Source organism: Beta vulgaris, chromosome 8 (assembly GCF_026745355.1).
Source record: "Beta vulgaris subsp. vulgaris cultivar EL10 chromosome 8, EL10.2, whole genome shotgun sequence".
In the NCBI taxonomy this organism is placed as follows: domain Eukaryota; kingdom Viridiplantae; phylum Streptophyta; class Magnoliopsida; order Caryophyllales; family Amaranthaceae; genus Beta; species Beta vulgaris.
The window spans coordinates 37,823,471-37,845,555 of record NC_079209.1 but is presented as its reverse complement, the minus strand read 5'-3'; the positions used below and the strand labels follow the sequence as shown (position 1 = coordinate 37,845,555).

At 35.6% G+C, this 22,085-nt stretch overlaps 2 protein-coding genes across 3 annotated transcripts; one reads left to right on the top strand and one right to left on the bottom strand.

Moving 5' to 3' along the window:
• Positions 1–664: 664 nt before the first annotated feature.
• On the bottom strand, positions 665–11,991 carry LOC104901407 (pescadillo homolog). The gene is made up of 12 exons (XM_010688981.4): positions 11,807–11,991; positions 11,626–11,711; positions 10,956–11,204; positions 10,746–10,871; positions 10,559–10,643; positions 10,150–10,260; positions 9,704–9,797; positions 5,901–6,142; positions 5,441–5,548; positions 4,648–4,769; positions 3,947–4,166; positions 665–1,166 (listed from the first exon to the last, which is right to left on the bottom strand). Exons 1-12 carry the CDS (start codon positions 11,828–11,830, stop codon positions 894–896), a joined length of 1,740 nt encoding a protein of 579 aa, XP_010687283.1. The 5' UTR covers positions 11,831–11,991; the 3' UTR covers positions 665–893.
• A 1,113-nt stretch (positions 11,992–13,104) lies between these two features.
• Positions 13,105–22,062, top strand: LOC125492527 (phosphopantothenoylcysteine decarboxylase subunit VHS3-like). 2 transcript variants are annotated; one of them, XR_008967358.1, is made up of 6 exons: positions 13,105–13,472; positions 13,581–13,648; positions 13,739–13,876; positions 18,367–19,615; positions 20,060–20,427; positions 20,832–22,062. XR_008967358.1 is itself a non-coding variant. In XM_057391233.1 (5 exons), the coding sequence occupies exons 4-5, from the start codon at positions 20,295–20,297 to the stop codon at positions 21,209–21,211; spliced, it is 513 nt and encodes a 170-aa protein (XP_057247216.1). In that variant the 5' UTR covers positions 13,105–13,472; positions 13,581–13,876; positions 18,367–19,615; positions 20,060–20,294; the 3' UTR covers positions 21,212–22,062. The 2 variants fall into 2 exon arrangements, 1 of the variants encoding a protein (XP_057247216.1); XM_057391233.1 differs by having other exon boundaries at positions 13,581–13,876.
• Positions 22,063–22,085: the final 23 nt, after the last annotated feature.

Here is a 22,085-nt window from a genome sequence, read left to right as displayed (position 1 = left end):
GGGTTGTGTAGTAACTGGGTTGGGTGGTAACTGGGTTGGGTGATAACTGGGTGGATTTAATTGGGTCATTGGCGGGTGAAGTTGGGTGCGGGTCATTTTGGGTCGGAAACAGGTTGGGTCTGGATCGTTATTCACGGGTGCAACTGGTTACGGGTACAACTGGGCCGGCCCAACTTAGGTTGGGTTACTAATTCCACGGGTTAAACTGGACACGGGTGAACACTGGGTCGGAATGGGTCGGCTTTCCAACCGACCACTTTCGGCTCGAAACAAGTTGGGTCTGGGTCGCATGCGGATTCACCCGTGGGTCGGCCCAGTTTTTGACACCTCTAACCTAACATAATATAAGTTTTTTATTAAATCAGGTCATTTCGAGTTATTTTCAGGTTCAAAAAGTCAACTTAAACCTAACCCATTATATTTTCAGGTCGGGTTAAACCGACCCATTTTTTTTACTCTTCAGGTCGAAAATCCCAACCCAAACCCGAAAATTTCGAGATCAATTTCAAGTTAGGTTATCACGTTTCATGCACAACCAATGAGTCAACCAAGAAGTGTACTTACGTTTCGGACCAGATATAAGAAGCGACAACATGATATACTAAAATTACTGGTCATGTACTATGCTGAGAATTAAGATTGCCAAAAATGATCATGCCATCCGTACATAATCCAACCCTAAATATATATGTAGTAATTTGAACTTATAAGTTAGATTGTACAACAATAGGATAAAATAAATCAAGTCTGCTACCAAAATTTAAAGAGACAAAATCATCAAGAATATCTTTCCTCCTAACTCAAACCAGCCCCGCAGAAAAGATCACTCGTATGGGAGCACCATACGCGCAGAACTAGTCATACGCAATATTGGAGCTACTTTAATCTTTTCTTCACTTCTGGCTTTGTTGAATTTTTCTTTTCCTAGCCTCAATCGTGTCAAGCTTAGCCTTCTTGCGTTGCTTACTTATTTGCATCGATTGATAAAGTCCTCTCTTACGGCGAGACATTCCAAATTCTGACATGTCAGGTTCCTCAGAGATCTCATCCGTTGTAGCTTGATCTTGGTCCGGAGCCTCAACGTTCTGCACAGTACCGGATGCATGGCTGACACCTTGAAGTTCCATTTTCATCTCTTCGTGATGCCTTTTCTCATGACTAGTCATCTGCAATTATTAAGAGCTTAGGATTATGCACAGTTAAGAAACACCAAATATAAGTCAATGATGCATTTAAACATGAAGCTGAGTCATACAAGTCTCCTATATATATATATGAACTACTTTTACAATCCCATGTTCTCCTAGGCCCTAGGTAAGCAACTTTCTCAATTGTGCGAAAGTATAAATTCCTACTTCTAACCAAAAAACTTCCTACTTCCCAAGTGTGCACTTTTCACCAAACTTTATATCATGAACTATATTAGAGGTTGGCATGGCCCGACCCGTTGTCCGCTACGTGGGCCATGGGCTTATCACGGTCAAGAAATTTATTTCAGGCCCGCACCAGCACGAACCCACCTAGATGGCCCGCAGGCCGAACGTCCCTTTGTTTTTTAGCCTAAAACTGTCAAAAATAAAAATAAAAAAACAACATAAAACACGGGCTAGGCCTGTGGAGAAAATCCAGAAATTTCAGGCTTGGCACGACGCGGCCCGCCATTCACGGGCTCGAGCCCGACCTGTCATTTCCCCAAGCCCGCAGGCCGAGCCTGTGAACAGGCCCAGCCAAGCCTATGCCCAGGTCTAAACTATATACACCAAAACATCCGTGAAAGAAAGCACACTTCCTGGCGTGTGGTTAACATCAAACCATATAATTTTTTTCCAACATACATCATCACGAGTTAATTTCCAATGTTACCGAAAATATTCAATAAAACTCTAATTTTTGAGCACAATATACTACTTCCTCTTTTTTAACATACTTGACATACTTCTTCTATCACACTTGCCAACACATAAATTTAACTATTTATATCTCTAATTCCCTAACGGCCCGTTTGGTAATTGTTAATACATTGCGGTAATGGGAATGAATTTAAAGTGTAATTTTATTAGGGAAGCACCCTTAAAATCACCATGGGGAGGCATTTTTTCTCCATAGGCAAGCAATCTCACCCCTAAACTTGTGTTTTTGTGTTCAAGGGGAAGCAAATTTCATTACCACTCATTACTACCTACAAGGTGGTATTGGATGGGAATGAAAATTCAAGAAGAAAAGTGGACACTTTAGGATAAATTAGCATTACCATGGGAATGGACAATGATATTTTTCACAAATTTACACACAAATTCATTCCCATTACCACCATTTATGACCAACTACCAAGCGAGCCGTACATGTAAAAATTATAAAAAGTTGATATTTTGAAAGTATATGTCTTGACGGAGCTAACAAGATCCCACAAGACTTTTTTTTTCCTTACGTAAAAATTAAACACATTGTAAAATGAGAGTGAATAGTGCAAAAGTCAAAATGTGTCATCTATTTTGAAATAGAGGAAGCAAATTATAGTAGCAGAGGACATAATCAACACTTCTCATTACATGACGTAGCAAATAGTCTTGCTTCACAAATAAGGCATGAACTAAAAAATTTGGAGTATCACAAGGTTAAGGCATGGATAGATATTCACGTATATGTTCATAGACCACCACGTGTCTACATTGTTTCACAAACAAAAGACTTTTTCTCTAAAAGAAAGAGAACCCCATGCACAGCAACCACCACAGCCATAAGGAAAGCACAAATTCTGCATAGGTAATTTCATTTCATACTCTTCCTTGTACTCCAGCAAACAGAAGTCCTCTTATAATATCACCAACCAGACAGCCAAAATAACATAAGAAGCTCATCAATATAACTACCTTTTCACCTAACTTTCTAATCTAAAATCCACACTTCCAATCAGATTATCAAATTGCTTATTCAACTCCAAGCTAGTTTTATAACATCGCCTGAAAGCTTTAACACCAACACCTTTTCACCATTGACCTACTTTATCCCAGCCAACCCACAAAAATATCAGGACATAGGTCTCGCACTCGGAGGTAAAACATGAATTTATGATCCCTGATGTTCTTTTATAGTGTGTGGAGGCAATATGATGCCTTATTATAAAAAAGAACATTGAAACATATGGTTTCATTAGTATGTGATCCGATATTGCTATAGTTTTTTGCGATAATATGCAACTCAAAAATGACTTTGATTCAATTGAAACAATATATATAACCTGCTTAGCCAAAGCACTTGCCTTCTGCTCGCTGCTTTTGCCTAGTGCCTAACCAGACCCCTACCTTGCTAGATCTCAAATTTTATAATACTAAAATGACTAAGACCATAACATTGTTCAGAAAAACTTGTCACGGTACTTGTTAGCAATTGAACCTTTTAGTTTATACTATGTAACAGGTTATCTGTTAAACTAATTGTTTTAAAATTTCATGTTTGGTACAATAGGTGGTTGGATTATCATCTAAGATGAAAAAAAGAGGAACAAGTTGACTACTCCAATTGCCACTTCTACCTCCAATAGCTACAAATTTGAGCTACCCAACACATTGCATTACCTCTAAAAGCTACCCAAATTCATACCAAATGTTTTCCTAGAGCCTTATACAAGGCACTCGGCCTTAGTGTGTAGCCTCTCGGACCCCAATCGCATCACTTGCTCCCATATGTTAACAGACTGGTAATACAGTCAAAAGACTATCAAAAATAATTTGTACTAGCCAAATAAGCTCAAGTTTTATTCTTTATGAAGGAAAAGAAACAGAGAGGTTAGCTAGCCACCTAGCCTTTGGAAGCATTACATCAAGAGTTAAAATTTTGGAATAAGGCACCCGCCAATGAGCTCCACAATACAAAAACAGAGAACTCAGCATAGTGAATATGTTAAAACAGATTTTACTGTAAACAAGCAATTTTCACATTAAAGTACCTTTTTCTTCAATTCAGCTGCCTTGTTAGCTTCTGCACGATCAGCAACACCTTCCAACAGTAGGTTCTGAGTGTTATCCTGATCTTCATTCCCAACTGCTGGTACAGGAAGGACTTGTTTTCTCGCCTTAGCTTGCAATTCCTTAATTTTTTGAGCATAATCAGGGACATACCCCTCTGCCTCATTGTCGACAAAGGGAGAGAGATGTGGTGGAGGGACCCTGCACAAACATAGCATAAGTCTACAGCACACCTAAAGTCTCTACAGTCCTACATAAGCTTATCATAACAGCCAATAAGTCAAAACTATGCATGAGGTATTCATGATCAAAGATAAATGGACATAATGAGCACCCCTAGATCACAAGAATTAGCAGTAAACAGAAAATGTAAGTGCTATTGCATCCAGAGGCAGCATCAGCTTTCGCATGTTCATCATATACCCTTCTCTATTATCTCCATGGTCACAAAGATGCATTCATAATTGTGTAACAGCATGTGCCAAGACCTCCAAGACCCTTAAAATGAGAACCCAACATGACCATCCAAGTTAATTGCAAAGAAAAAATATGTAAAATCCAGAAGATAAGTCCAAAACATGGCTCGTGAATAGCAGTCATAAATATTCTTCAGATCAACGTGAGAGCAACAATGGCAAAAAGGTGAAAAAAGTCAAGTCCAAGTTTCCAAGTATATATATACCTTCCCACCAGATAATCTTCAGTTGGCAGTATGATTCGTGAATTCACAGTATCAAAGACCCACTGAGGCTGAATATATTCTCTAGAGAGAAACATGTGATTCTGACTTGGACGATCAACAATCTACAGAACAGAAATACAGAATATGAGTACAGTGCATCCTCAAAGTCCATAACAGGAAGAAAATGGATAAAAAAGGTGAGCTGAGGTGCGGGACCGACGTACAGTAGTTATAAACACATAAACTCTTAAAAAAGTCCTCTGAACAAAAACACAAACTATGATCACACAACATGCCATTAGACCTACTAAACAAATCAGAAGACCAGTGAGGACCACAAAGGATTGTATAGGGTATCTTCTCTAGAGAAAATACTACGTAGCTGATATCAGCCAAACTGACATTACAATTATACTACCAATAAACATCACAGCAGCATTGCTCCTGTCCTGATGACAGCGTAATCTGCCCTGTGAACAAAATAAACTTTACTATCCTTGACTTCACTTATCAAGGAGAAGCATGAGTTCTGCATGTACCCAAAAAAACACTTGCATTCATAGTTCCGAGATAATTGCCTGTGAAAGAGCCAAACTGACATTACACTTCAAGGCAACTTTTCTCAAGTTTCAAGCATCACGTCTGTGAAAGAACATACTGCACATTTTTAAATGATAAACGCAAAAAAAAAAAAAAAAAAAAAAAAAAAAAAAAAAAATTAACAATGGAACGAAAAGAACAGAAAATTTGTAGATGTGCCAATATCAATACACTGAGACGTCTGCCAGCTTACCTGATGAGTAATGCTCGGGTCCGACTCATCAAATGGAGCTCCATCTCCCTCCCAAGAAACCATTCCACCAAAGGCAGAGATCACAAAAAGCAATGGCTCCCGAGGAACCTAAATTCAAATTGTTAGACATAACAATGCAAAAGTGAATCAATGCAACACAATTACATACAATCAAGGAGCAAGACACAATACCATGATGGAACACGACGATTTATTGTTTAAAAAAATTGTCACAACCAATCAATAACGACATTTTATAAGAAAAATGCATGAGCCAAACAACAATATAATCATGCCTTAAAAAGGTAAGCCAAGGACCAACATGAAGCGACAAAAAACACTGAAACACTCTCATCCAAAGAAGCACCCAAGCATGCTGACACACCCCCACTCAATATCATACTGTAGAGCACATCATTACTCAGCATAGCTCTAGGGTTTGATATTCAAAGAAAACCACCTCTCGGCTCAAGAAGAATCTCATGTCCTTCAAAAGAGACCTGCACTCCTTTGTTTCTTCATCTGCATCATCCTCAATCTCAGTTTCTTCAACAAGATGCATTAATGCTCCAGGTTCACTAGGAGCCAGCTGGTGTTGAAGTTGTGCAAGGGTTACTTCAGATTCATCTAATTGACTAAGTAACTTGTGGTTGTCTTGCTCCTTGGAACTACTAGCAATAAGCCTTGAAAGTGCATATAGATCTGCAGAGGTAATCAAATAAATTAGCCTGATATTTAAGCCTGCATTCCAAGAATTCAAGACCCACATCTGTAACCGTTAATCTGATTGTATTTTATGAACATGCATGGTATTTTCCTGGGGTTTCAAAATACTTCTAGCACCCTCCGCAATGAAACAATTTTCCCCTAGCCATGAGGTTGAGAAAAGATTAACCAGCAGTAAAAAGTACATCATAATTCAATGAAAGAATTTTAGCTCGACATACTTACCAAAAAACTCTATTCCAGGACCAGTTCAACATGAGAAAGACAATATTTTACCATTCAAAAGATATTTTTCTTTGAAAATAGCATTCTACCATGCACTACTTGTAAAGCATAACTTTACAAATTTCAAATTTTACTAAAATAAAAACTCCCACGAAGCATGCACCAATTGATTCCCCCACAGATGTTATCTTCAAGTCAATGATAGTAGATCATCATTGAATGGGCCCTCTTGCTCAGTGTGAAGGAACCAAAAGGAATAGGAAAAATTGATGTAAGGAGTCCCAACTATGACCAAACATTTTTGAAGGTCTCAACTATTAATCATTTAGGGAAGATCTTCGATGGATAGTGTTTTTATTGGCCCCATGTGACTTATGACTTGTTGAGCCAGTAAATTGATTTGTTTTTATTCTCCCACCTTAATAACCACCAAGCACCAACCATTCCTACACCAGACCCACCAAACCTCTACCAATACCAACTCCGGCGGCCTAGTTTCTACTTTCTAGCTGTCACAACCTTACCTTGTGGCCAGGTGAACCCAGAAACAACCCCATCTTTGTCTCTCTTTATATCCTTTGTTTAAGATTTTAAAAAAAACATCTTCACTTCTCTAGAAGTTGAAATGCCGCCATTGCTTCTGGAATTGGTGCTTGGTTTCTATCTTTTCTGCTTCTAATACTGGTGTTTGATATGGCAACTAACTCTTCAGGCATCTAGTAGTAGTTGTATATTGGCACTTTGTCTGCTTTTTATACAACAATTCTCCATAAATGGTTAAAACCAAGCAATCACCAATCAACTTGGAGTAAAATTCACGCCTTAAAGATTATAAGAAGTTAAGTGAATTCGAGATCAAAACTTTAAAAGGGTAAAGACCGATTCTTTCTTGCTGTAATAGTGTCATAAAAATTATCAAGTTTTACCATTAGTTGGAAAACAAAAGTTGGGATTTCAGTCAAATAATTGGACAAATTAGAGCTTTATTCAATCAAATGAGATTTGAATTTAGAGATGGAAAGACATATGGGTTTTTTTCTAGGTTGAAAATTGCCGGTGTTCAAATCTGAGGAGATTTTATATACAGATATATTTACAAATTGAAGAATACATTATTGTTCACTCAAAATGGGGATAATTTCAATTATTATAGAATCATTTGCTACTTTAATGCAATAGAACTGACTCTTTTAAATCTTGTGAAGGAAAACAGAATCATATAAGAATTGCATCTGAAAAAGTTTGTTTAAGTTTCAGATTATCTGGTTTAAATTGTTGTTCATAAAGGATGAAAATGGGAGGTGAAGAACAAAGGGATAGCAACACAGGAAGGAGTTGAGACCTTTTAAAAAACCCTCGGCCATAGTTGGGACCCCTTGCATCAATTTTCCAAAGGAATAAAAAATGAAGACATCCAAAGCTACTAGAATCGCAATTCAAGTCTTAAAATCTTACGATTTAACAATTCAAATCTGGTAGACGATTCGATTAATTCTAGACGATTCTATACATTTCTTTTGACTAGCGAAAACCTCGCAAATTTAAATCAAGCTAACAAAGCAAATTATAGATATATATTGTTAACTATTGCCAATATAGTGGGTAAACAACTATTTGTTCCAATTTTTAGGTTTCGTAACTCATAATATAAGCATATTTAATGAAGCTTGAGTGCAATATCTTGATTATACGTGTTTCTAGAATATTACGATTCTATGATTCGATTCAAACTAGAATCTCGATTTGACACATCATCACCAGTTCTTCACATTTCTCGGGTTCGCGCTTTCACCACCAGCTAGGCAGCAACTAATAATGATTCATATCGAAAAACATTTTTCTTCAGTAATGACAAACCCCGCACATGGAAAGAGGGCAATTACAAAACTAGATGAGGCGTACTTAACAGGAGCGGTTCAAAGTACGGGATAGGATGTTAAAAAGTGCAGACCGTAAGCATTAGGGAAATACATAATTCAATTTTTATTTATAAAAATCTCACAGCGCACTAAACACTATCAACACTTGTCTTACTGAGTCTCCCAAAATAATTAGTTGGCCATCATAGAAGTCAATCTGTCTCCAAGTCAAAAAAGAACCAGAAGAAAGAATAACAAAAGTCAATAGTGGTTATTGTGAAGATTCAACTAACAACAAAGCATTCAAGCAATTAAATGGATGAAGCTAGGGCTATAGATTGTTGTTGTATTGGGATGATCAGCTCTCATGCAACCTTCACTTTCGAGAAGTAAGGTCTCTCCCAAGGAAAATATCTCAAACAACATATCAGGATATTTTTTCCCACTCACAGCTTCCCCTAATTAGTACATCAGATTTGCCACGCAGTCACTAACGAACTTCTAACAAACTTTCACTAAAAAGGCATCATTATCCTCTATGCAGAAGATTCCTTATATGGCTCATAATTATCAACTGGTTGTGAAGCTCCTCTCTTTCTTTTTTAAGTCACTAGCACAGGAGGCTTAATCTGATTCATTGCAGTTTTTTGCTTTTCTCTGCTGCATCACCAGATACAATGGTTATTCATATTTCAAAAGGATACTTCCAGACTTTCTCTGCTTAAGTCATGTCAAAACCAAGGATGGGAGGCAATTTCAAGAGGGTATAGTAAAAGTCAAGAATAGCAAGGGCACATGTATACTTAATTATTCAAAACTAAGGTTCAATTCTTACCATCATTGAAAAACCACGATTAAACTAAATTATTCAAAACTAAGGTTTTTTCAAAAAATACTGCAAAGAGCAGGAATGACAGGCACGTGTTATTACATCAACCTAAATGGAATTGTAGGAACTCTGAAGTTCCAGATGTTGAATTGAAACTTGAAAGTAAGCCACGCACAAACAAACAAAAAAATGCCCTATCACAGCTGAATGATTTTATCCTAGCTGCGAATAATATTATGTTAAAGATAGTTTGGAAAATAGACTTGCTAGAGATTCCTATATGAAGCTATAACATTTGCTAAGATATTCTTCCGAATTTCTCTTGCAAAATTAGAAGAGGCTCTCAAAGATTTTACAGCTTCACGATTCCTCAAAGCCAGATATTCATGATTATGTATAATTTTGCTTGAACTGATTTGAGGTGCTTCATCTCTATCCCCAAAATAAAGCACTAAAGTTATTCCAAATATAAAACAATTCAACCCAATAATAAAATTCATATCACTATCCCAGGACATGGGGATTTTAGATTTTCATTGCTGATTCAACTAAAATTTTATTTACAGCTTGTGAAAGATTTATTTACTCCCAATATATTTATTTATTTTTTGGGGGGGAGGTTACCTGCTGCTAACGCTTCCAAGCGAGAATCAAGAATTGGTGGATACTTCACATTTATATTGTGGTAAAGTTTGAAGTTCACAAAAGCAAGAAGAGTCTGCAGGAATAGAAATAAAGTTAGTAGGCACTAAGTAATAGCTGAAAATATTAGAGCAACAAAGTGACAAACTTTAGGCTGATCAATGTAGGGTTCCGAGAATAGCAGGCTTTTTTCTTAAAATGCTCAAGGTATTAGATATAAACTGCTACAAGAACAACCCAAAACTACAAATATAAGTCTACGTGAGGTAGATCCATCAATTGCAGTACACTTGGATTAATTGTAAACATATATTATTCAAAAAAATTAGGTATTGCAAAAATTACAGTTTCTGATATTCAGCTGAAAAAAAACTAAACAGCTTATTATTAGATTTTGAAGGAGAAAACAGAAACTGAAGCACCATTACCTCATAGTATTCTAGAAAGGTTAACATGACATTAAAATCAACATCTTCAGTCAGAACTTGCTGGATCGAATGAGGGGCAATCCATGTTATTTTTTGTCCCTCCACCTCTGCCTAACACAGAATATAAATAACATGATCAGCAAATACACATTAAGACTTATAACATAAAATAGAAGTTATAGAAGTTAATATTCAGATAAATTCACAGTTTCACACCAAGAGTTTTATATCTCAGATATGGTCGCAATTGCAATAATGGCCGTGGACCACTTTCGCAGTCAATGCAAATATTTTGAAATGTAAGCTCGAAAACATTTAGAATTTGATAGCAATGCAGTGAAACATGCAGCCGAGATTTTTTACCCTGATTAAGACTGGTAACACATTATGTCAAGACATGCCACAGTACCTGGTAATATATGCCTTTCACTGAGATAAAAGTTTTACGTAGCTTGTGCGTCCGTGAAATGTATGCTTGCCACTCATGACTCAGCCTAAACAAAGCCAAAAGAAGCATGAGAATGAATGTTAACAACGACAAGTTAGGCAGTTAGGCAAATTTATGAGCAAAACATTAAACAATTTTAGTTACCGACCTACGGCAACTATGGATATGCTTTACTTCAACTTTTTCATTATGTAATGTCGGCAAAGCAGCGAACAGGTGCACCATAGTAAGACAGTCATCTATATCTCCCAGTGCATCAATAAACCTTGGGTACCTATAATGTCACACAACACAAAAAGTTCCAGATTATTGAAAACAAAAAAAAAAACCAAAAATGCTTCTAAAGAGTAATACATACCTCTCTATGATCAGCCTATCTAACTTGTAAGTGGGTTTGCGTTCTTCAAGACGATCAGCACGGAACTTATTTTTCTTTGACAAAGCCTTTTTAATCTTCCTGCCATACGCCCTAATATCACGGTGTATATCCACAAGTGGATCATGATGGAGGAAAGATATATCCTTTGTATGATAATATGTCTGATGGTTCCCTTTTATTTTCTTCTTCGGGTCCCGAGGGAATATACCCTTCCATATGCATAATTTCCTGAAGTTCAGCAAGAAACAATATAAGTGTAAAACTTAAAATCTATCACCCTCTTCCCAAATGTCAAGAAGAGGCAAAGCCCCAAAAATAACCCATTGGGAAATGCTCTTCCATCCACTCCCCCGGAATAAACGACCGATTCCCATTCCTCTCCACAATCAATTTCCTATCAACAAATAAATACTATATTGCTCTTCACTAATTTTTCTCAATACGGGTAAAATCATTGCGCAACTAAAGATAGCTATTAGAAGACTAAAAAGTATGAGAAAAAAAATAACTGCAAGAAGAGTTTAATCAATGCATAGAAAACTAAAATACGGGTACTAAGTATATAAGTACAAATTCAACAACATAACCCCAAACAACAAAAACAAAAACAAAAACAACAGTAGTAATTCAAGCAACAGAAATTCCAGACCTGAAAAGAGGAAGGTTGACTTGGAGATTTTTGACAGCCTGAGAACGAGTAACATATCTAGCTGCATTTCCTTCCTTTTTCTTGCCCTATTCAGAAAAAAAAAAACATGGATTAAACATAATCAGTGAAGGAAGTATGAAAAACAGAGTTTTCTCAGTATTTCTTGTAGACATGAACTTACCGCCGGCCTGTAGTGCTTCGGCATCGTTGCTTTGATGTAGGAGGCTCAGGTAAGAGGGAGGACTGATGAATGAAGAAAGAAAAACCCAAAAACCCACACTATGCTTTATGGAATAGATTTTTGTAAGTTTTTTCTGGGGAACAAAGTACGAAACCCTAAACCGCCATTTTGTTTTTTTTAATTTCCTCACCTTTTTTTGTTTTTTTTAATTTCCTCACCTTTTTTTGTTTCTAATAAAAACATCCCCTCTTTTTTTATCTACCCAATTTCCCCTTTTTTGTATAAACAAATATTATTAGTCTCTTTACACTCATGTTATCCATCTTTTAATATTTTAACGTATTTTCATATTAGTTCTTCCCCGAAGTAAAGTGTGTAAACTAAAAATAATCCAATGGAGTACTAGTTTTTGGATTCCTGCACAGAATATTCTTGGTTTACTCAGCATAATTTATTCCTATTTTGTAGAATACTTGTTCATAATAATTAACGAGGTTTAAAAGTTGATTGTAAGACAATTTTCTTTTACTAATTTTTGAATCTCGTGCGATGTAGGGATCTTTTTTAATGTACTTGGGTTGTAAGTAACGGGTCACCAGTCACAATTGATCCTCTTTAGATGGCATATTAGTCATTTGTGCGGCCTTTTCCATCTATTTATTAAGGAATGTTACAAAGTCCTTGTTGAAGTTTTGTTTAGTTAACTTCAACTCGGGAAGTCCAATTGTAAGCTAAGTGTTATATATATGTATTGCTTGCGGGACTCTTCTTTGATGTAGTCCCAATCGTTTAACTTAACCTTATTCAACGATCTAAATCTGAACCACCCAACGTCAAGGAAAAACATAAACAAACAAATCCTGGATCATGGAGGTTACAATGGAGTTAGGAGTTAAATTGTTGGATTATTGTAATTTGAAACTTGTGAATTATTGTGATTTTGAGAATTTTATGATTGTTTGATTTATTTGAGCAAGATTAGCTCGTAACTTAGTTTTATGTGAACATATTTCATTTATAATTTGTTAAAAGATTAAATTAATGAGAAAAGTTGTAATGTGTTTTAATGCGCGTAAAATATGATAATTTTTATATATTTATCACTAATGGAACAAACTACTTTGGCTAATTATCAAATGCTCTGGTTGACTAATAAACCCGAGCATTTGTGAATATTTTAGTAAAAAATTTAACAAATGCTCGGGTTTATTAGTCAACCGGAGCATTTGATGTTAAATGCTCCGGTTGACTAGTCAGCCCGGGCATTTAGACCCTCCCTCAAATCATGAAATCTCGCATTGTACGCACAACGCACTAAAACATTTTCGACCCTCCGCATCGAGTCATTAAACCTTCCCTCTCTTTATTGTTTTCCCTCGACCCTCCGTCCCAAGTCCCCCCTGTCTCTCTCAATTGCACCTTCTCTCAATTGAAACCTTCATCGTCCCTCATTCCCAAGTTCCCCGATCAAATTCTATGCAGCTTAATTGGTTGAATCAACCTCTTAACTCCTTTAGGTTTTATCGTCTCCTAACTTCTAGGCTTTCTAAATTACTCGAATAAATTTTAGGGTTTAGTATTATTGTTGACCAATCAAAGAAAGAGGAAGCATTGAAAGACAAATGTTTCATTTAAAACCCTGGATTTTGATTTTCGGGAAAACCTCGTATGTTGCTTTTTTTTTCTAAATGAAAAGTTGTGTTTTCTCTTAATTTGGGCCGCGATTAACGTTGTAGATTGGGTCGGTTTGATGAGTTGATTACTATGATTGTAGGAGCGATACAAGTTCATCACTTCACTCACTTCAGTCTTCAATTCGCCATTGCGTTCAACAATCAGCAGGTTTGTTTCCAACTCTCGTCCTTTTTTTCATTAAATTTTTAAAATTTAATCTGATTTTCTATTTTATTTGATTCGTTTACTTTTTTACAGTTTTGCAATTTTGTTATCTTCTTGGTTTTTGTTTTGTGTGTTTATGAGGTTTGGCAAGTTGAGGGATGGAAGGACTGTTCGTTTCCAGATTAGATGGTGGATCAGCGGCCTTGATGTTTGTGTTGCTACTAGACATTGGTCGGCTGGTAATTTTCTACTTTTTTTTCTTGATTGGTTATATTTGTGGATGCGAACTAATTATGTTTGATTGTTTAAACAAGTATTTTCCTGTTGTATTCATATGCCTCAGAATTCTTTTTGTGCGTCTACAATAGGTTTTGCGAATTTATGGTTATAATCTTGCATGATTTTGGTTTAGCTTTGGCGAGTCTTATTTTCCTGATTGTGATTGTTTTGAGTTGTATGTGGATGTGAAGTTGCTAATTTCACAGGGTAAGTTGCTCTACTAACTTTGTTGAGAAAATGTAAAATTGAAGGTCTTGCTGCTATTAGACTATTTTCAGAAGATTCGACTTGAATTTGTGAGGATTTTTGTTCTTTGAGAAATTTTGTGCGATAACACCCATTGTGAAAGTTGTTTAGTGTCAATGAATTTTCTTCTAACATTTTTTTTCTTTTCTCTTAAATTTCATATTACCTTCAAATTAGCTTCACAAATGTTCTTCAATTGACAAAAAACAGCTAAATGATGTCCTTTTGTAATTTCCTTGCCTGCCTTTAACTTTGGTAGTTTATGTGCTTGAATTTCTTTGTACCTAAAGCTGATGCACGAGAATAATAATAGTTGTGAGTGCAACAATAGATCTGGGCTAGTGTCATTTATGTTGTTAAATTAAGATCATCTTATGCTTTTATCTACATTGCTCTATTATTTCACCCTCTCTAATGTAATATTGTGAGAGTGCAACAATAGATCTGGGCTGGTGTCATTTATGTTGTGAAATGCATATCATCTTATGCTTTATCTACACTGCTCGAGGAATTTCTGACACAAGTATTCAATTAGTAAGTACCTGTTTAGTATTGAATTGGAATCAAGATCAAAAAAGTTCTTCTATGGAAGAGGCCCTCTCTGATCTAATATTGTCTTCATATATGTTTGTATTTTTAGGATATGATGAATTTTGTAAATGGTGTTGTTCATATTGATGCAGAACAGTCCCAATTCATATTAAGCTGCTTAAAATCTTACTAGGTTTAGATTTGACGTCAGACGATGTAAAAGAGAGGTTTGGGTTTACTTGGTTTGCTGGAGTCAAACTTGTTACATGGAGTTACAGTTTTTGCCTTTCTTTAATCCTTAGGTTGTCTCCTAGTTTGCCATAGCTCTTATTGACAAAGCTTACGTGAAATTACGAATAATTCTAGACTTCTAGTTACATAGCTTGTATCTGGTTTCATAGTTTGTGTTTGGTTTACTTGGTTTAATTCAAGATGTGATTTTGGTAAAAACTAAAAAGCAATGTGGTGTAAGGTTCATTGATTTAAGCTAACTTGGAAAATTATATGATCAGATGGTGACAAAGAACATGTATTTTGAGTAGTTCTGAGCTAGTATTGCTGGAAAGTTCTATTCTCTCTTTCATTTTTCTTTTTCTTTTTCTTTTTGGGTGCTGAGAAATTAAGGGGTTTTCCCTTGGTCGAATAAGCTTTGAGTACTATTATAAGGTTATTCAATATTTGATGGAGCAATCGCACATTTTGTCTCTCAACTCCTTATTCGTAAGCGTACAGATGAAAATTATTTTCTATGTGAACTTACTGGTAAATTTAGAAAAGTTTATGAATTTAATTAGTCATGAAGGAATTAGATGGAATACCAACTAGCTCTTAAAGTCACCTTTCCATAGTGTATTTATGTAGTTATGTGCACTTGACTTCATCATGCCTTGACACTATTAAGATGAACTAGAATATTGTAGGTGGATGAAGTGAAAATTGGTAGGTATCTCCAGAGTTCACTTGAATTTCCATAGTCGTCAGTATGTAGAGAAAGTAAAGCCCAAGATTAATTTGACTCTTAACTTGCGCCGATCTAAGAACAGGGTAATATGAAATTGCATGAATTATTTTTTAAAAATTTGTTATGCAGCTATATGTTCATTTTAATGTGCTAAGATAAACTAATGTGAATACAATTACTCAATGACCCTAAAAATCTCCGTTTTCTTCTTTGGAGTCTCTTGCTAATGCAAGTTCCTTTTTCTTTTTTCTCTTTTTTTTTTATCTTTTTCATGTATTTTAATCACTATAGTCTTTTGTGCTAAATTATTGAATACTCAATGAATTTGGAACTTTCGGGATGATGATTAATTGATGTTTTCCCCACTAGTATAAGACAGACTTCCATACATTAGATTTATCAATGCATGGGATTTTTGTGTATTAATGCTTCCTTTTATCATGTCTTCATGAGCTCTTCTTTTTCTTCTTTTGCTCTTAGATTACTTGAAATATTGGTCTTGCTTTGTATATACTTCCTAGAATGTCTTCTAAATACCTTGATCAAAAGAATAAAGTAGCTCTTGAAGAAAATCCAACAGCAGATCTAGCTGCAGATGCTCCTCCTAGTTTCGTCAAGGGTCTAGTGCAATTTACTTTTGAATTTGAAGTTTAGCGTATCTTCTCTACTCCTTTATGTAATCCTAAGGAAAAGATGTTGTTTTTCTTTCATTTAGACATTTATTCCTTTCATTTGGTATTTTTGATTTTGTTTTTCTTTGATTTTTTGACGTTTTCAGTTCATTATTGTATTCTTTCAGTTGATTCTTGTATTCTTTCAGTTGGTGTGTAAATTCTTTCAGATTGTTATTGAATTGTTATTTGGTTTGTTTAATGGTTCATGTGATTTTTTCACTAGTAGAATAATTGCTATTTGCTGCGGTGATATTGCTGCGGTTTTACCCATACACAACAATATATCACGTAAAAATAAACATAAAATATAAAATAAAGATATTGCTGCGGTTTCTACCTAAAACCGCAGCTATATTGTATCAACATAAATTTTTTTTGAAAAAAACGATTATTTGACCAGATATATTGCTGCGGTTTGTATAAAGAACTGCAGCAATATATTAAAATAATATTAAAAAATAATATTTTACCATATTGCTGCGGTTCTTGTCAGAAACCGCAACAATATCATTTAAAAAAAATATAAGACACAACAATTAGGGTTTTTCCTCTCACTTTTCCTCTCATAAACTCACACGCCTACTTCGTTCTCTCTGTCTCTCAACGCCTCTCTCATCCTCTCAACCTACTTCTCTCTCACCCTCTCAACGCCTCTCTCTCATCTCTCTCATCCCTCTCATCTCTCTTCATCTCTCCTCATCTCTCAGCCTCCCGTCGTCCTTCGAACGGAGCAGCGACGCGACGAAGCCCGTCATCATTCGAACGAAGCAGCGACGTGACGAAGCCCGTCAGCCTTCAAACGGAGCAGCGACGAAGCCCGTCAGCCTTCGAACGGAGCAGCGACAAAGCCCGTCATCTTTCGAGCGAAGCAGCGACGCGACGAAGCCACTATCAACCTTCGCCGGCCTCATCTCACCGGTCCTCTCATCTCACCTGTCCTTCGTCTCACCGGTCCACTCATCTCACCGGTCCTTCCTCAACGCCCGTTCGTTCGTTTCACTGGTTTCGGTTCGTCCTTCGTGGGTTGTTCCTTCGTTCGTCGGTCTTTTCTCATCTCTCCAGATCCCTTCGTGGTCTTTTCTCATCTCTCCAGATCCCTTTGTCGAAATTTGGTAAATACTTCGTCAAAAACCGGTTCGTCCTTCGCAATAGAATTCTGCTGCATTAGATGTTTGTGAGCTGTTGTTAGCAGCAGCAGATTATATTCAAGCGATGTCAAATTTCTGATTGAAAATATTATATTCATATTAGATGGTTTTGTGTATTATAATGGATTTTTTTTATTGGTTAATCTTTTTCATATAACTTTTTTTTTCATGAAGGCCTGCGAATCCTTGGAAGTGGGTTATATACCACCTGTTACATTTATTTGCATATTATATAATGTGAAAAACCTTCAAATATCTGGACTTGGTATATATTGTAATAGTATATTTTAATTTGTATTTTTTATGTTTTTGAGATTTGTATAGTAATTTTTTTGTCATTTGTTTCAATAAGTAGTGTTTTATTTTCTTTTAGCTTTTTTGTCTTTCAAATTTGGTGGCAAAATGCAAAAAAAAAAAAAAAAAAAAATTTTACTTGTACCAGTACCTATTGCTGCGGTTTTGAGCAAAAATCGCAGCAATATGTTGCACGTTTTTTTAAAAAAAAAAATATATTGCTGCGGTTTTTTACCCAGAAACCGCAGCAATATGTTCAAATATTGCTGCGGTTTAAAACCGCAGCAATATAATTATTACCTATTGCTGCCCCCTTAATTGCTGCGCGTCCAAAACCGCAGCAATAGGCCACTTTTTGACCGCAGCAAATAACATTTATTCTACTAGTGTTTATGTGTTTCAGTTGTTTGTTTATGTTTTAGTTTGTTGCTTGTTTATTTCATTTTGTTCTTTTTTCCTTCAGTTAGTGCTTTTTTTCATTGGTTATTTTACTTTGTTTCAGTTAGTCTTATTATTCTTTAGCTTGTGTTGTTTTTCTTCAATTTGGTCTTGATATTGTTATTATTGATTGAACTTTCTTTCTTTCAGCTGTGATAAATCATTGTCTAAGAAGAAACGCAAAGCTGATTTATCACCAATGAAGTTTACATTTGCAAGGTCTAATCCAGACGAAGAGAAAGACACTTTTGATCGATGGTATGTTTTTTCATTATTCTCCTTTTATATGATATGATTATTTCTGTCTTTTTTTAATTTATTTTTGTTTACTTTTCTAAGGAAATTGATAGAGCAAGAAATTAAGTCTATTAGTCTACATGTATTGTCAGCTTATTCTCATTTACATGAAGTTGTTAGTAACCTCAATGATTAGCATCAAAGAGACATTAGGGAAATTGGTTTTGACAGTCTTCTAGATATTAGGATAAAGAAGTTTTGTTCGAATCTCTATTTGGAGTTGTTGTTGAACTACAATGCTTCTGGAATGATGTATATGATGACAAAGAATGGGAAAATAATTTTTAATAAGTTTACCATTAGGGATGTGTTGGGTTTACCTGTATCAGATAAAGCAGTTGAGGTGATTGATGATGATGCTTTTAGGAGGAAAGGTAGTCGGGTTGAGGCAGGAAGTGCTAAGAGGGATTGGCATAGGTTGCTTGATGTTTCTGATCCTAAGAAGCCATATATTAGTAAAAAAAATTGGGATGATTTGTTTAAGAAGTATCAAAGTGGGGATGATTTTAAGAAGATGTTTGTTATTTTCTCCTTATCAAAGCTCCTTTGTCCACGTGTTGATTTAGAGCCTGCCTTGAAGTGTGCAAAAAGTTTGGAAGATGTAACTATGATTTCAAGTTACGATTGGTGTGGATACGTGTTACGTAGTCTTTGTATTGCTGTCTTGGACTGTCATCAGAATATAATGATGAGGAAGAACGAGTTGGGACAGAAGAAAGTCACATTTAAGCTCCGGGGATGCATGAGTGCTCTGGCTCTTGTTGTTATTCACAACTTCAAGTGTCGCAATCTTGATTTCTCAAATGTGAGTATGCCATTTATCACTTATTGGCAGGAAGATAAGCAATTGACTAGTGTTGTGAAGCAGTTTGAGATGAACATGGATTTTATTCTGCCAGTGAAGCGTGAAAAAGACAAGGAGAAAGATGGCAGTAGAGTACTTGAGTTTAAAGCTCCTAGTGTTAGTGCTGCTAGTGTTATAAAGTCTGCTTCTCCTACAATAAAGGTGGTTGAGGGTCCATCACCTTCAACTAGGCAACTTGTTATGGATCTACCTCCTACTTTGATGACCGATGAGGAAATAGATGGTCTTGATGTTCCTGTGAGTTTCTTTCATCTTATGTTTTTTATTATTTCTGGAATTTTATTTGTACTTTTTTTTCAGTATATAAAGGATGCTAAGTTAATAAGTTTGAGTAAAACTGGCGGAATAACTGAAAGCTGAATAATGTTAACTGAAATTAATAAGTTTGAGTGGAATACATTTGTTCAAATGAAAAAGTTAAAGAGGTAACTGAAAGAATAAAAAGACCAACTGGAAATTGTGAAACTCTAATTGAAATAATATCAATACCAGCTGAAAATTATATAAATACTAAATGAAACTATTTCTATTTGTTTTTATGTCATTCAAGTTTTCATTTGATTGCTGGATTGTTTTAGTTGGTCCTTTTTTTGTTTCTGTTGTTTCTGTTTGGCTTTTAGTTGGTTTTGTGTCATTATGATATTCATTGTTTGTTTCTTTCTTTTGCTCTGTTAATCGAAGGAATATGTGAAGAACATGCACAAGTTAAAGAGAATGCTTGCATTCTCTCAAGTGAACTTGGATATTGCACAAAACATTCGGGAAGAGGGCGAGAAGCTGTCTCAAGACAATCTTCCCTGGATGACAGTGACGATGTTTTTAATCCAGAGTTTTGAATCAAATTGACGACATATGCATGCGTCATTGGGCAGCGAAATAGAGCGCAAACAAAGTTGATCTTACAATTGCACCGTTGATGAAGCGGAATGAAACTGTTCTTTTTAATGAGACAAAGAAGCAGCAGGAAGATGTTGGAAAATGTGCTCCTGATTCGGATGCTGGTCTTCATGGAGATGAAGAGAAAGGAGGAAATAAAGATTATGGAGACAGTAAGTTCCTTTCATTTTATTGTTTTTATTTGATTGTTGGAGTTTTTAATCTGGTGGAAACATTGTTTCAGTTTGAGTGGAATACATTTGTTTAAATGAAAAAGTTAAAGAGGTAACTGAATGAATAAAAAGACCAACTGAAAACTGTGAAACTCTAACTGAAATAATACTAATACCAGCTGAAAATTATATAAATACCAAATGAAACTTTTTCTATTTGTTTTTTATTTCATTCAAGTTTTCATTTGATTGTTGAATTGTTTCAGTTGGTCTTTTTTTTTTCATCTAGTGGAAACATTGTTTCACTTTGTCAATGAATTGATTCATTTTTTGTTTTGATTTTGTGTGTTTTTCAGTTCTTGTGTATTTAGCTTGTTTTTTATTGTTTTTGTTTTTGAATGAAGATGATGAGAAAGAACCAAAGGAAGATGATAAGACGAGGAATGCTGATGGTAAAAGTGATGATGATCAAATTAAAGATGGTGATGAAGATGATGATGATGATGATGGTGATGATGATGATGATGATGATGATGATGATGATGATGATGATGATGATGATGATGATAAGGATGACCAGAATGGTCAGGATGATAATGAGACAAAGAAGCAGCAGGATGATAATGATGATTCTGATGCTGGTCTTCATGGAGATGAAGAGAAAGGAGGAAATAAAGATTATGGTGACACTAAGTTCCTTTCATTTTATTGTTTTCATTTGATTGTTGGAGTTTTTAATCTGGTGGAAACATTGTTTCAGTTTGAGTGCATTACATTTGTTTAAATGAAAAAGTTAAAGAGGTAACTGAAAGAATAAAAAGACCAACTGAAAACTGTGAAACTCTAACTGAAATAATATAAATACCACCTGAAAATTATATAAATACCAAATGAAACTATTTATATTTGTTTTTATTTGATCTGGTGGAAACATTGTTTCAGTTTGTCAATGAATTGATTCATTTTTGATTTTGTGTGTTTTTCAGCTCTTGTGTATTTAACTTGTTTTTTATTGTTTTTGTTTTTGAATGAGGATGATGAGAAAAAACCAAAGGAAGATGATAAGACGAGGAATGCTGATGGTAAAAGTGATGATGATCAACTTAAAGAGGGTAAGGATAAAGATAAGGATAAGGATAAGGATAAGGATAAGAGTGTTACTCATGATTTTGGTTTGCAGAAGAGTTCTTGTGATAAGCAGATTGAGACTCAGGATATTGATTCTACACCTATCCCTACTCCTACTGCTGCTGTTGAAGTTGTTGATCTTTCTACTACTCCTCCCATTGTTGAAGTTGTTGAGAATGTGTTCAAGAAGAGGGATTCAACATCTAGGGCATCTTCTTTGTGTCACAGCTATAGTAGAAGGTCTCCGAAAGTTGATTCTTCTGGTAAAGGGAAAAAGATTTAAGATTACGTTGGCCTTCTACGTCATCAGCGTGATAGTGGTCATGCTTTTAAAACCGCTGATCCTTCATACCCTTCATTCCAACTATTAACTCCGAGTCCTGTTGGTGAGGGTGTTGGATGTGCAGACATTGGTGAGGGTGTTGGAAGTTCAATTCCAATCATCACTCCAGTTAAAGTAAAATATCCTCGTGTAAGTATAGTCACTAGGGGAAAAAACAGAAAGGGCTGCGCAGGAAGGGCTGCGCTTT